Source organism: Salvia splendens, chromosome 15 (assembly GCF_004379255.2).
Source record: "Salvia splendens isolate huo1 chromosome 15, SspV2, whole genome shotgun sequence".
In the NCBI taxonomy this organism is placed as follows: Eukaryota; Viridiplantae; Streptophyta; class Magnoliopsida; order Lamiales; family Lamiaceae; genus Salvia; species Salvia splendens.
Window position 1 is genome coordinate 12109733 of NC_056046.1, and position 15768 is coordinate 12125500.

The 15768-nt window shown below is 45.2% G+C and overlaps 1 protein-coding gene across 1 annotated transcript in view; it reads left to right on the forward strand.

The window, feature by feature from the left end:
• Positions 1–2718: 2718 nt before the first annotated feature.
• LOC121768023 (nucleolin 1-like) overlaps positions 2719–15768 on the forward strand; it is a 29019-nt gene continuing 15969 nt past the window's right edge. The window contains exons 1-6 of the mRNA XM_042164363.1: positions 2719–3064; positions 3198–3358; positions 3591–4088; positions 4404–4495; positions 4573–4690; positions 4790–4881. Of these exons, the coding sequence (XP_042020297.1) occupies positions 3040–3064; positions 3198–3358; positions 3591–4088; positions 4404–4495; positions 4573–4690; positions 4790–4881 (986 nt within the window). The 5' untranslated portion in view covers positions 2719–3039. The remainder of the gene's footprint in view (positions 3065–3197; positions 3359–3590; positions 4089–4403; positions 4496–4572; positions 4691–4789; positions 4882–15768) is intronic.

A 15768-nucleotide genomic window follows, 5' to 3' on the forward strand; every position in this document is an offset into this window, starting at 1 on the left:
GTCAGTAATTAAGAGATGAGTTAGCAATTGATCACACACCTCAATGATAGTCCAATATACTAATTCACAAAAGAGTTGTTATCTAAAAAAAAGTTAAAACTTAATGCCATTTATAAAATAGTTAAATTAGAGCAATAGACAAAACATCTTTAATTTGATTGAAATTATTCGTCGAGAAAAATAAAAAATAAAAATTCAAAGTTCATATACTTAATTAAAAAAATGAAAATATAAGGAAACAACGGAAAATATTAAATGTTTAGACCATTATTTTAAGAGTAAAGGCCAAAAGTGGTCCTAGACATATGCCCATTTTATGATTTTGGTCATATACTTTACCTTTTGGATTTTTGCATCCTGAACATTTCAACTTGGATCACAATTGGTCATACACTAACAATTCCGTCAATTTTTAAACGGTTTTAACCTGATTTTGACCGATTTTTAAACGGCTTTAACTCGATTGAGACTGTTAAAACCATCAAAATCGGGTTAAAACCGTTTTAAAATTGACGGAATTGTTAGTGTAGGACCAATTGTGATCCGAGTTGAAATGTTCAGGATGCAAAAATTCAAAAGATAAAGTATATGACAAAAATCGTAAAATGGACATATGTCCAGGACCAGTTTTGACATTTACTCTTATTTTAATTTGTCAATTATTGATCGAAAAAATAACAAAACAGTCAAAAATCATGAATTTAGATTATAAAATAAAATTTAAGAAAAAAAGAAAATATACAAATTTTATGAATTTTACCCAAATTACTCTAAAAACCATCCCATTTCTGGGAAGCTGAATCCTATATTATGCTATTTCAAGGGAAAAGCCCCCCCCCCCTATTTTGAATTTACAAGTAATATAGATTATACATGCAAGAAAGTGGTTTGGGGGAAATTTTTTAAGTCTCATAGGAGCATTAGCAATGGGCACCCTAATGCGCGCCACGTCAGCAGTTTTATCCTCCTGCCTCCCCACCTGCAGTGGGGCGCCTTAAGGCGCGCCCTATGGCGCGCCACATCATCATTTTATTGTTTTGTTTAATTAATTTAACTGTTTTCAAATAACAAGTAACGAGTAAATAAAAAACGGTCTAAATAACAAACGGCTAAGTTTTAATAAAAAAAGTTACATCATTGAACTAAAAAAAAAAAACTAAGTCGGACCAATTTCCAACTTCCGACGCAGCTCATCGAGTAACGCCCGGAGATATTCAGCTTCGTCGGGGTCGGTACACTTCTTGAGGGCCCTGTGCGTCTGCAACATCGTCCTTGCCATCGACGCTGTTGCTAACGACTCAAACGCGGTGGCCGTCTGGGTCTGGAGCTCTACCGGGACCGGAGCTTGGGTTGCAGCGGTCGACGATGAGATCGCGGTCGCCTTTCCCTTGGCCTTCGTAGCCTTGACGCCGGGAGGACGCCGGAAGGACACCGGTGTGCCGGAACTCCCTTCATCCACGTACGTCCGGTTGAGGTCAACCGGGTGGTTGCTGCTGCCGCTGCTCGTGTAATCACCAGCTTCAGTGGTCTTCGTCCTCTTCGGCGCACCAGTGTGCAGAATTCTACCTTGGAACTTCTGCTTGTCCCCTCAAGAGCACCTAGATGGCCTCGTGCTTGAAGTCGCCGTACATCGATCGGTACGACAACAGCCCTTTAGCGCGCACGTCGCTCAAGCTCTCGCCGCTCCCCTGTGACCGCGTGAACTTCTCGAACTCCGCCGCGTACAAGTTCACTTGCTTCTTGACTTGATCCTAGTGCTTGCGGAGTTGCTCACGCTTGCGCTTGTACGCGGTCGGCGGCTTGACCGAATTGTAGAGGTCCGCGATGCGTTCCGTGTACGCGATCTGTCGCTGGTTGTTCGCGAATATCGGATCTTCCGATATATCTACCCAACACCGGGCCAAGGTGAGAGTTTCGTCGTCGTTGTAGTTCGTACGGTCGGGGGCGTACTCATCGCAATCACCGGGAGGCGGCAACTTCTGCGCCCGCTGCCGGTTCTGCTTCTTTCTGGCTGGGGCAGAAGCGGTCGCGGCGGGGTTGGGATCGGCAGCTGCGGTTGGGCGATGCGGAGACGGCTCCATGTCAGACAACCCATACGATTCCGTACTGAAATCGGGATCGTAATGGGTGTTGGTGTCGAACGAACAATAATCGCCGGGTTCTGTACCCGGCCAATGCGCCCCTGCGCTAAACGTAGGACTATTGGGGCTTGAATCCATTTCGTAGTAATTATGTAAATGTAAGTTTCGAAAATGAAATCGAGTGAAATGAAATGTTACAAATGAACGGTATTTATAAAAAAACGAAACCGCGTGCCATCGTCCGCGACCTCCACAATGGGGCGGACGATGGCGCTGACGATGGCTATCGTCCGCGCTATCGTCCGCGACCGAAGTATAGGGCGCGACTATCGTCCGCGCCCTATGGCGCGCACCCGCAATGGGTGCGGACGATGGATGGCGCGGACGATGCGCGCCATCTGGCGTGCCATCGTCCGCCCATTGCGGATGCCCTAACGGAATATACGTAATTAAAATTTGCGTTAACTCGAAAGTAGAGATGCATTTCAATTCGGTCTCCAATAAAGACGCTTAACTCAGATTAATTGATTAACGCCATATGTGTGTTTTATAAAGATGCAATCTTAGAAAATACAAAATGAATATAGTAGTATGTCTTTTCCATTCCAACTTAATCCTTCATTCACATAAAAAAAAAGTCCATAAACCTCTAGCGACAGGTTCTCTAATCTCTATGCTAATCAGTGGTAATTCATCAATATTTTTTATGAATCTTAATATTACTCCCTATTCTCGAAGATATTTTAATGAATATAGAGATAATTTAATATTTAATGCGCTATATGTCCTCTCAAATTAACAAGAAACGGCTATACACTACATTCTCATTCATGCCAATTGCCAAGGGTTTTGCATTCGACACTGCTACTGCTACTGTCAAATTCTGAAAGGGAAGAAGATCCATCAACATACTTGCTGCGTTCTTCTCTAATTTGATTCGCTTTTATATGTGATTTATATGGATTTAGCTTCTCTGGAAAAAGGTTTATCCCTTCCCCATTTCCTTCTGTTTTCCCGGCTGACCTGATTCCTATTTGCTCTGTTCTTTATTTCTTTCTTGACGATTTATGCGATCCTTAAAAAAAATCTGCTTTGTTTTAAATTTTTAATGTTCAGTAGGGAAGAGAGCCATTGAGGCGGAATTGGTGAGTGCTAAGAAGCAGAAGGTAGCGGAAAATGCGTCTGAGATCACGACTGATACCATAGAAATTCAAAAGAAAGTCGATACCTCCTCCCTGGCAGATGATTGTTGTTCCAAGCCCGAGCACTGTATCGAGGTTTATGCCATTCTTATCAGTTGTCAAATTGAAGTGTGTTTTCATCAATGGTGTTCCGTTCACTTGTCAATATATTCACCTTCATGGCCTACCATATATTGCTTATCTCTTAGATAATTTGTTTAGACACAATCTCTGTTTAATGGCTGATTATGTATTCCTTCAACTATGAACCGGGTGAGTTCTTCTCGTAGCAAGTAAACTAAGTTTATTTCATATTAACTTTTTCCAGGGTAAAGTATCTGGAGTGGATGTGCACATAGTTTCAGTGTTAGAAGGAAAAATTAATGTTTTGGACGAAGACACTGTCACAGCTGAGGAGGGGCATATAGCTGCTATCGTTGAGATAGATGAACCAAATTATGACGTTGACTCTTGCTTTCTGGGTGAAACCAATTTGTATGAGGATGCCCCTGCAGCTATATCATTGAGTAAGAATGACCCCACAGCTCCCCAAAAGAATAAGGAAGAATCAAGTAAGGATTTTGTCGTTTCCTACGAAGATGCAGCCTTTCTGAATGGGGATGTTACCACAGGCAACCTATCTTCTCCACTGCCGAGTACAGTGGAATCACTGGTTTCTGTCGAGGAGAAAGATGATTCGAGGATTTATGAATTTGACTCTGCTCATGAGACTAACAATGATGATAATGTTGATACAGCCCAGGAGGAAGATATGATTAATCAGGAACTGGAATTAGATGATGAAACCAGCAGCTCAGACGATGATGTAAGGTCATAATCCTAGGCTTGTTTCTATTTCTCAGACAAGCATTTCTTTGCTTACGACATACTGCACATGATGCACATTGAAAATAATTTTCACGTTGTATATATCCAAAGGTAAGTGAGTTATGTGGGGTACATCGGTGGGAAATTAAGCCTACTTCCTGATATGAAGTTCTTACTTAGAGACACTCCAAATGTCACCTGGATAAATATATGTAGAACATTTTTGAAAGATTATGTAATAGGAGTATGTAGTTATGTATGAGTAAACTCAGTTCACGATCCCCTTAACATATTGATTTCTAACATTATGCAGCTCCACACCCCTACCACTCCCACAGACCAGACAAGTGGCGGAAAAACTTTGTATGTTGGGAATCTATCCTTCTCCGTTGAGCAAGAGGACGTGTACGGTTATCTTTTCTTAAAATCTTTGATTGTAACTGGTATGTTTTCTTTTTCATGAAACTTCTATAATTTTTCAGTGAGAATTTCTTCAAAGCTGCTGGAGAGGTTGTTCATATTGGCTTTGCCATGAACTTCGATGAAACGTTTAAAGGCCATGGTTATGTTGAATTTGCTTCAGCAGAAGCAGCAGAAAAGGTAACTTTTCATGTCACACTTAAGAATCAATTAGATATTCACACTCTTACCTTTGTTCTTTTAGCTGTCAGTTCTCATTTGTATACTTATAAGTTATAGGCCCTTCACGAGTTGAATGGGAAAGAGTTGCTGCGACGTCGTGTAAGACTTGATTTTTTGAAGGAAAGAGGATCGGTTACCCGATACAATGGGTATGGACAAATTTTTCAGTGGTTTATGTACCTGTAGTATTTTATTATATAGTTCCTTTTGAGTATATATTTTTTTAATTCTTCTAGTTGTCAAGGAACAGAGCCTTTTCAGAAGGGAGGAAATGCTCAGGGGCGAACCGTATTTGTCCGTGGATTTAGTAAATCTAAATGTCAACATGAGGTGTGTATTATGATGGGGTACGTACTAAACAAGCCCAAAGCCCAAGGAAGAGTATCAGTTCGGCATTACCAAAGAGTTCGGCTCCAGCCTACAGCTCGGTAAAAGCCGACCAATCAAGCTCTACTCTCAGATCGGCAAAAGCTGCTCGGCAATAGTTCAGCAGTTCGGTCTCAGTATTCGACCGAACTGGGAGATAGTCAACTCATGCAGGATAGTGGACCAAACAGAGAGATAGTGGACTCATGCAGGATCTCATGCAGGATAGTGGACCAAACAAAGAGATAGTGGACCCATGCAGGATCTCCATGACCTCCACGACATCCACAACCATCATTAGTGGTGATGCAAGCCACGATCTTAGTTCAATGTATAAATAGAACTTAGATCAGATAGACAGGGGTCAAGTTCTCTAGAGATCAAATATCAAATAGCAAGTCTGTATTGTAAGCTGTAGAAAACAGATCAAGCAATACAACTCTGCCCTCTTTTCTTCCCGTGGACGTAGATTTACCTCAGTAAATCGAACCACGTAAATCTCTGTGTCGTGATCTGTATTTTCCTGCATTCATCACCATCAAAAATTCGCCAAACCATCACTGGCGCCGTCTGTGGGAAACAGAGAACCAAATTTGTGATAAAGCGAATTTTTGACCCTTTTTCCACCCCAAAAAAATGCATACCAGATCACATACTACCCGTAATACCGTTCGTGAAAACCATGAGGAAGCTAGTCCAGCCCGCAGGTCCGGAAAACAGCCTCGGGAGACATCTACTTCCAGTTTTCACGATGAAGGAACAAGCCGCTCAAAAGGTCCACACACCGAGTCTTCCCAGCAGCCTGATTTGAATGAGGCTGTCAAGCTGTTCTTGGCTGAGAAGCAGGATGAGTTCTTAGCCTTCCTGCAAAAAAGCCAAGAGCCGAAGACGAAAACGGTGGATTCTCCTTCCTCATCCAGACATGAAAGTCACTACCGCAGTAGTGCCGTGTCTTCCAGGAAGAAGAATCCTCAACCCCGACATGTTCCTGTTCCTCCTCGGTACCGGAATCACAGGAGATCTCCATCTCCTCCATACCGAAGAGATGTCGGGTTCGCCATGTACGGAGCATTGAAGACTCCGTTCTCGGACGATATCACCCGAACTCCCCTGCCACAGAACTACCGAACTCCGTCGATGACTTATGACGGGTTAGTGAATCCTCATGACTTCCTGGGACGCTATCAGTATAACATGGCGAACCAGGGTCTCAATGAGGTCCATATGTGCAAGCTGTTTCCCGAGCTGCTTATCGGGAACGCAAGAAGGTGGTTCGATAGCCTCCCCCAAGGCAGCATTAGATCTTACCGAGATCTAATGGATGCTTTGCACAGGAGGTTCTTTCAGAAAGCGGAAGCCCGAATCACTTCGGCTCAGCTGCTTTCTATACGTCAAGGTCGCGACGAAAAGATCAGCGACTTTATGACGAGATTCCACAAGGAATGCCTACAAGTAGATGATCTCAATGATCTACTTGTCATTTCGGCATTCCAAAATGGAATCCTGCCAGGAGCTCTCTACAGAAAGCTCGTGGAATGCAGTCCGCAAACAGCTCAAGAGATGTGGGACATTGCGGACCAGTTCTCCCGAGCCGATGAGGCAGACCGTCGCAAACGGTCTTTAGACAGCTCATCCCGAGGAGACAGGAGGAAGCCCGATCATAGCGATCAGGGACATCCTCGCCGAACTCCTTTTGAAAGGATTCAAAGGACTCCGGTGCAAGACCGATTGGGGCCACGTCTCAATCCTGAGAAGCCGCCCGCTCAGTTCGTACCATTGAACAAGTCAAGAGCGGAAATTTTCGAACTACATTCCGATATGTTCGAAAAACCAAAGCGGATGACGAAATCGGCCGCGCGCCGACCTCAGGATCAATATTGCTCCTTCCATCAAGACCACGGTCACGACACCGAGGAGTGCCGACATTTGGCTGCAGGTATTGATGCTCTTGTGAAAGCAGGGACATTAAAAAAATACCAAAGCAAGCAGCCGAAAAAGAACAAAAAGCAGAGAGGTGCGAACTGCGCTCCTCAGGATCCGAAAAGGCAACAGGATCCCGAAGACGATGACGAGCAGCAATATGATGGAGTAATCCTGACTATTGATGCTCTCCCTGCCGGGAAGACTAAATCGTCCCTGAAGTCAGAGCGCAGAGGCTTCAATCGAGAGGAGCCAACGCATAAAAGGCTGAAGCAGGACGAAGTGATTACATTTTCAGATGCAGATCCCGTCCCGGCCATCTCTCCTCATCAAGACGCTATTGTCATCCAAGCCGGAGTGGCAAACAAACTGATCCACAGAGTGTTTGTGGATACAGGAGCGTCAGTCAGCATTCTTTTTAAAGAATGTTTCGATAAACTAGAAGTGGATCCAGCTCGGCTTAGTCCGGCACCACTTCCTCTGAAAAGTTTCGCCCAGGAGGACACCCGCCCTGAAGGTATTATCAGCCTTCCGATCACGGTGGGAAAAGCGCCTACAAGCTCCAGTACGATGATCGAGTTCTTTGTGGTAAAAGCTCGGTCTCCGTACAACATCATCCTGGGAAGAGACTGGCTCAACGCAGTTCGGGCCGTTTGCTCTACTTATCATCTCACCATCAAGCTCCCCACTAAAGGGGGGATAGCGGTCATCCGAGGTGATCAAAAGAGAGCAAAAGAGTGTCTGCAGATTGCGCTTAAAAGTGCCGAGCAATCAGATCGGCATCATCAAGCATAGCAATCACAGCAGCCGGAGTCAGAGGCAAGCGAAATGACCGAAGTCACACCAGAGCCGAACTCAATGACCGTTCAGTTATACGAAGATGATCCATCCAGAACGGTCAAGATCGGTTTCGCGGGAACGCCTCTACTCCGGGAAAAGACCATCCAGCTCCTCAAGGAGTACAAAGATGTCTTTGCATGGTCTCCGTTGGACATGACCGGAGTGCCCTCTGAGGTAATCACTCATCGGTTAAATATTGATCCATCAGTCCGGCCTATAAAACAGAAGCAAAGACTCTTTGCGGCAGAAAGAAATCAAGTCATCCATGACGAAGTCCGCCAATTACTGAAAGCGGATGTATTATTCGAGGTGAAATATCCCTCTTGGGTGGCCAATCCTGTGATGATCAAGAAAAAAGAAGGAGGATGGCGGATGTGCATAGATTTTACCGATCTAAACAAGCACTGTCCTAAAGATTGCTATCCCCTTCCAAACATAGACAAAAAAGTAGAAGCTTTGATCGGCTTCGAAATTTTCTGTTTTCTTGATTTATACAAAGGCTACCACCAAGTCTTAATGGATGAGAATGATGCTCCAAAAACGGCTTTCATTACTGACTTCGGCATCTTTGCTTATAAAAAGATGCCGTTCGGTTTAAAGAATGCCGGAGCCACATATCAAAGGATGGTAGATAAGCTTTTTCGGCATTTGATCGGAAAGGAGGTTGAAGTGTATGTTGACGACATAGTCGTTAAAAGCAGAAGCACTTCGGAGTACGAAGACAATCTCAAGTCCACTCTCAACGTGCTCCGAAAAGCCAACCTCAAACTCAATCCCCAAAAATGTACCTTTTTGGTAGATTCGGGAAAGTTTCTAGGTTGTTGGGTTTCAAAGGAAGGACTCAAGGCAAATCCGCTAAAAGTTCAAGTTGTTCAGAACATGGCAATGCCGAAGTCCATACATGATGTGCAAAGGCTAACTGGATGTCTAGCCGCACTGAATAGATTCCTTTCCCAAGCAGCCGAAAAGCAAATGCCATTCTTCAAAGTGTTAAAGAAGGCACCAAAGTTTGAGTGGGGAGTCGAGCAGAAAAAGGCTTTTGACGAGCTCAAAAGTTATTTAGCCGAGCTTCCTATTCTCTCTGCTCCAACAGATGCTGAAGTGATATTCTTATACTTAGCGGCATCGGATCAGACCATTAGCGCGGTGCTTGTACGAGAAGAAGGCCTAAAGCAGCTTCCCATCTACTTTACAAGCCGAGCATTAAGAGGTCCAGAAACAAGGTATCAACCTCTGGAAAAAATTGCTCTGGCATTAGTAAATGCAGCAAGGAGACTGCGGCCATATTTCTATGCTCACAAGGTATGCGTCTTAACCGATCTTCCACTTCGGCAAGTTTTGACCAAGCCAGAAGCATCAGGCAGAATCGCCAAATGGGCCATAGAGTTGGGAGAACACTCAATCGAATACCTACCTCGGAAAGCCATCAAGGGACAAGCCTTGGCAGATTTTCTTGCAGAAGCAAAGTTCGATCAAGCAATCCCTGTCATTGCCGAACAGAAAAATTCTACCAATGCCGAACTAGCACAGCCCCTGGAATCCGAAGTAGAGCCACCGGACTGCTGGAGCGGATTCGTAGATGGAGCTTCGAATAAAACGGGAAGTGGAGCTGGTATTTTACTTATCGCTCCCGACGGACACGAGGTAACTTACTCACTTCGGTTCTTATTCCCAACTACTAATAATGAAGCCGAATACGAAGCTCTCCTTGCCGGACTCAAGCTAGCGCAAAGTCTATTTATCAAGTCTCTCAAAATCCATTGTGATTCACAAGTCGTAGTGAATCACATGTTGGGTACAAGTGAAGCCCGTGATGAGAGGATGAGGAAATATTGGGACAAAGCGCAAAGCATTAGCCGAAGTTTCTCTTATTTTCGGATAATCCGCATTCCCAGAGCGGAAAACAGCCGAGCAGATATTTTAAGTAAGTTAGCCTCATATCCAAGTTCAAGGGTGGAGGAATTGATGCACAGAAGCATTGATGAAGCTGAGGTACTTTCAGTAGCCAGCTCGCCGAACTGGATGACGCCGATCTTACAGTATCTAGATCAAGGACAACTGTCCGAGGATAAGAGAGAAGCTCGGAAAATCACATGCCGAGCCCTTCGGTACGAACTTCATGGAGGAGTCCTATACAGAAAGTCCTACCTTCAGCCGTTATTGCGATGTGTAGGGCCAGAAGAGACGGACTACATCCTTAGAGAAGTTCATGAAGGATCTTGCGGTAGCCACATCGGAGCTAGAGCTTTAGCTAAAAAAGTTCTGAGATGGGGGTATTATTGGCCAACTTTGGTACAAGACGCAGTGCAGCTCGTCAAGACATGCACGAAGTGCCAAATCCATGCAAATATCCCAAAGATGCCGCAGACCGATCTATATGCTATGCTAAGCCCTTGGCCTTTTATGCAATGGGGCATAGACATAGTGGGACCACTACCACAAGCTCCTCGGCAAATGAAATTCCTTATCGTTGCCGTGGATTACTTTACAAAGTGGGTAGAGGCTGAACCATTAGCTACGATAACGAGCTCGAAGGCATTGGATTTCGTCTGGAAGAACATAGTGTGCCGATTTGGCATACCCCACATCCTCATTTCGGATAATGGGACTCAGTTCACCGACAAGACATTCAAGAATTGGTGCCAAGAGCTGAATATTCAACAGCGGTTCACTTCGGTCTCCCACCCACAAGCAAACGGACAAACGGAGGTAACAAACCGTATCTTGGTGAAAGGGTTAAAAGCTCGGTTAGAACAAGCCAAAGGACAATGGGTAGAAAATCTCCCTCAAGTCCTATGGTCCTACCGAACTACACCCAAAGCCTCCAACGGTGAAACTCCGTACAGTCTGGTGTACGGCACTGAAGCCGTGATTCCAGTTGAGATCGGCGTACCCAGTCCCCGAACTCTAAATTTCTCCTCAGAAATGAATGATGACGGACTGAGAGCCGAACTAGATCTGGCCGAAGAAAGAAGAGAATTGGCCTGCATAAAAGCAGCCAAGTACAAGGAGCAAGTAGCCCGGTATTATAACCAAAGGGTGAAAAAGCTGCAATTTCAAGTGGGAGATCTCGTCTTGAGAAACAACGAAGTAAGCCGAGCAGAAAAGCTGGGCAAACTCGAACCCACATGGGAAGGTCCATATCGGGTGTCAGAAGTCCTCGGCAAAGGGTCTTACAAATTGACTCACATGTCAGGAGAACAAGTACCCCGAACATGGCACATTTCCAACCTCAAGAAGTTCCATTTGTAAGAGACAGTCCGGTCAGTCAGTCTTGTGTCTAGTTCGGTCCTAGAGGTATGTGCTTTCTTTGTGCTTGTTCGTCCTTTTTTGTCTATGTGCGTTTGGTTTGTCTATGTGCGTTTTGTCTGTCTATGTGCGTGTCGTCTCTTACAAATGTTACTGAGGTATCTTGTTCTTCGAAGGCTGATCCCCTTCTTAGAACATATATAAGCCAACGATTGTGAGTCCAAGCTTCTAAGGAGGATACAAGACCACAATTCAGCTTAAGAAACAAGCAGTTCGTCTGAAACGAACTGCAACAAAGGGAAAGTCCGATCCACGCGATAAAACTCGCCGAATTAGGACAAGGGAAAGTCCGATCCACGCGATAAAACTCGCCGAATTAGGACAAGGGAAAGTCCGATCCACGCGATAAAACTCGCCGAATTAGGACACAAGCTTAGTCCGGTCTAAGAAATTTACTTCATAAGACCAAAGACAAGTCCGGTCAAAGAAGCTTACTTCATAAGACCGAGGACGAGTCCGGTCAAAGAAGTTTACTTCATAAGACCGAGGACGAGCACGATGAAATTTTTTCGCTGAGCTGTAAATACGCAGTGATAGAAGCGAAATGAAAATTTCATTTATCAGAATGCCGAAGTGACTCGCTTCGCCGAAGTGATTCACTTCGCTTTTCGGGGGGAGTAGTGATGGGGTACGTACTAAACAAGCCCAAAGCCCAAGGAAGAGTATCAGTTCGGCATTACCAAAGAGTTCGGCCCCAGCCTACAGCTCGGTAAAAGCCGACCAATCAAGCTCTACTCTCAGATCGGCAAAAGCTGCTCGGCAATAGTTCAGCAGTTCGGTCTCAGTATTCGACCGAACTGGGAGATAGTCAACTCATGCAGGATAGTGGACCAAACAGAGAGATAGTGGACTCATGCAGGATCTCATGCAGGATAGTGGACCAAACAAAGAGATAGTGGACCCATGCAGGATCTCCATGACCTCCACGACATCCACAACCATCATTAGTGGTGATGCAAGCCACGATCTTAGTTCAATGTATAAATAGAACTTAGATCAGATAGACAGGGGTCAAGTTCTCTAGAGATCAAATATCAAATAGCAAGTCTGTATTGTAAGCTGTAGAAAACAGATCAAGCAATACAACTCTGCCCTCTTTTCTTCCCGTGGACGTAGATTTACCTCAGTAAATCGAACCACGTAAATCTCTGTGTCGTGATCTGTATTTTCCTGCATTCATCACCATCAAAAATTCGCCAAACCATCATATTACATGTTCTTTTCACCGTGTGTTTATCTCCCCTGTGCCTTTTCAAATCTTTTTAATTAATTTAACAAGTTGATGGCTTCAGATCATGAAATCTCTGGAAGAGCATTTCAGTTCTTGTGGTGAGGTTTCAAAAGTTTCTGTTCCAAAAGATCAAGATGGTTGTGCTAGAGGGTTTGTATCTCCTTCTCCTCATTACTGCAAAATTGCAAGCTCACTTTTTATTAGTTTTTGAATCCCTAAAATAATCATAGATTCATGTAGATTGAGGACGTCTCTGTAAATAATTGTTTCAGTAGTTGATTGAAGTTCTTGGATTTTTTATGGTTTTATCACCACCAAAGCCAGTCCCTGTTAATTGTGTGACCCCTACACAAAGTCACAAACATTTCTTATCTGACTTGCATACTTGGCAGATAATATCACTTGAAGCAAGATCTAGAAAGCCTTAAACTATTCAACCACTTTTTAATGGCCCCCTCTTTTTAGGGTAATTTAGACGTGTACCTGATTTGGCTATGCAACTGAAACATAACCTTTGGCATTCTACACCCTTAAAACAGAACATCGTTGCAAGTAACATCCTCCTGCTTCTGTTCATTTTTTCTTGGCATTATGATTGCACCATGATGGTTGGGCGAATTTTTGATGGTGATGAATGCAGGAAAATACAGATCACGACACAGAGATTTACGTGGTTCGATTTACTGAGGTAAATCTACGTCCACGGGAAGAAAAGAGGGCAGAGTTGTATTGCTTGATCTGTTTTCTACAGCTTACAATACAGACTTGCTATATGATCTTTTATGTCTAGAGAGCTCAACTTTTCCTTCTGATCTAAGTTCTATTTATACATTGAACTAAGATCGTGGCTTGCATCACCACTAACTAGGTCGTGGCTTACATCACCACTAACTAGGTCGTGGCTTACATCACCACTAAGTATGTCGTGGATGTCGTGGATGTCGTGGAAGTCCTGCATGGGTCCACCACGAAATAGATCGTGTAGTGGAGGTCGTGGAGGTTCTGCATGGGTCCACTATCTCCCAGTTCGGTCGAATACTGAGACCGAACTGCTGAACTATTGCCGAGCAGCTTTTGCCGATCTGAGAGTAGAGCTTGATTGGTCGGCTTTTACTGAGGTGTAGGCTGGAGCCAAACTCTTTGGTAATGCCGAACTGATTGGTTGGCTTTTACCGAGCTGTAGGCTGGGGCCGAACTCTTTGGTAATGCCGAACTGATACTCTTCCTTGGGCTTTGGGCTGATGGGCCGTCACTGCTATTGGGCTTGTTTAGTACGTACCCCATCACTACCCCCCCCCGAAAAGCGAAGTGAATCACTTCGGCGAAGCGAGTCACTTCGGCATTCTGGATAAAGGTACGGGGGAGGCTGACGTCAGGGGACGTGCCTTGCGCGTGACTACATTAAATGCGACAGTAAATCCGGCCGTTGAATCCTGAAAAGGTGGGATTCGAAACGGTGCGATGATTTGAAATCTTCTCCGAATCTGATAAATACGTCCTTTCTCATCAGTTGAACACTTTTGCTATTGCTTCTTCTGCAATCTCTCTCTTTTGCGTAAAAATTTCCTTCCGCTTTCGAGAATTTCTTCAGAATTTCTTCAGACTTTCAAAGAGTAAGAACCATGTCTTCTTCTTCTTCTTCTGAGTCAGGTAGCGGTAGGAAAGGGGATAAGGGGTCTTCTAGCCGGAAGGAATCCGGGGAGAATGACCGTAGAGTATTTTCACAGCATCTTGAGTAAGGATACTGTGATATCCTTACACGAAAAATATTTTTTTCCTGGGGGGAGGTTGCGATTCCCGACGACCTTCATAGGGCTGACTCGCCGCCGGAGGGTTACGCCACCGTTTATGAAGCCGGCTTGGAATGCGGGCGTCGTTTCCCTCTTCCCCCTGCCTTTGTAGAGCTGCTAGATTTTTTCAACTCCCTTTAGGTCAGGGTGACTCCGAACTCTTGGAGGCACTTATCGGCCTTTGCTGCCGAACTGCGTAGGCTAGACAAGGATCTGTCTCTGAGGGCAATCCTTAATTTTTTCCAGTTTAAGAGAAAAGGATCTTGGTTTTACTGATCCCTTTACAGCCTTTTAGGGCCTTCTGGCAAAACCAAATGGCCGAAATGGCAAAACCGCTTCTTTTTTTATAATAGGACAGCGGCTCCGGGCTTTCCCTGGAGAGGGCCGAAGTCCGTGATATCCTCATCCTCGGTTAGAACCGTTGCCGAGCTCGAGGGCGAGCTCAATAAGATTCCTATGATTAGGAAACAGTACTCGGAAACTGAGCTCGTCAAGGGCGACCTCGTGTTCAATATCTCGTCTTCGGACGAAGAAACTGAGGGTGAGGAATTTCTTTTGTTTATGCTTTACTCTTTAGCGGCGAAAACTAACCTTGTTTCCTTGCTTTTCGGCAGTGAACATGCTAAACAAGCTCGGTCGCAAATCCTCCGAATCTAAGGAACCGGAGAGGCCGAAAACCAGCAGCTCGGCGCCTGATGCCGAGAAGAATCCGAAGAGGCAAAAAGACCTCTTCTTCGGATCCAAAAAGCCGGAGAGTCCACTTCGGCAAAGGGAAGGGGAAGACCAGAAGCCCCCGAGAGCGCCAGAGAAAGACGTGGTCTTGGCGCCTCCTTCGGAAAATATCTGTGAGCCTTTGCCTGGCCCACGGACTTCGCCGAGGTGAACTTTCTTCTTGATTTTCTGGCCTTGCTTTTTTTCTCTGTATTTTTGTAGCCCCTCTGTTGACTTTTTGCTTTTTTCCATTTTCAGAGGAACGATATGCTCTCCAAGCTCGTTGCCGTCGAACTCTCCAAAGCGTCAACGACTATGCTTGAGATGCAGAGGAAGTTGGCGGCTGCTGTCACCGGGCCGAGCAGGCTGAGGCAAACTTTGAGAAAGCCAGAGCTGCTAGGATTTCGGCCCAGGATGAAGCTCAGTTTGCCAAAAAACCAGCTCGTCATCCAGCTAGGAGAGCAGACGAAACGGAGGGATGCGGCCGCGTGGTTGCCCAAGGGAGGTTCTCCGTGCTTCGCGGAGAAACTCTTTCTGAGCAATCAATTTTCGGCCTTTGCGGTTGATCTGATGAAACTGATGACCGATAATGCCTGAGCAGGGGTCCCGAAGTCATCCTTGCCGCTGTACGGCCGAGAGATAGCAGCTCGGCTTCAGAGTCTGCCGGTGCTTGAGGAGCTTGCTTCGTTCCTCGGTCCTGCTTTCTGCCAGACCAAGTTCGTAGTTGCCCGAGCTGACCGCGATGAGAACATGGAGGCTATCTTGCCTCCATAGGGTCAGTTTCACCCGCTCCAATTTTCCATGGAGAGGGTGAGACCGAGCAGCATGAGCGGCAGACCGTCGATGAGCAGGCCGAGCAGGAGGCGCAG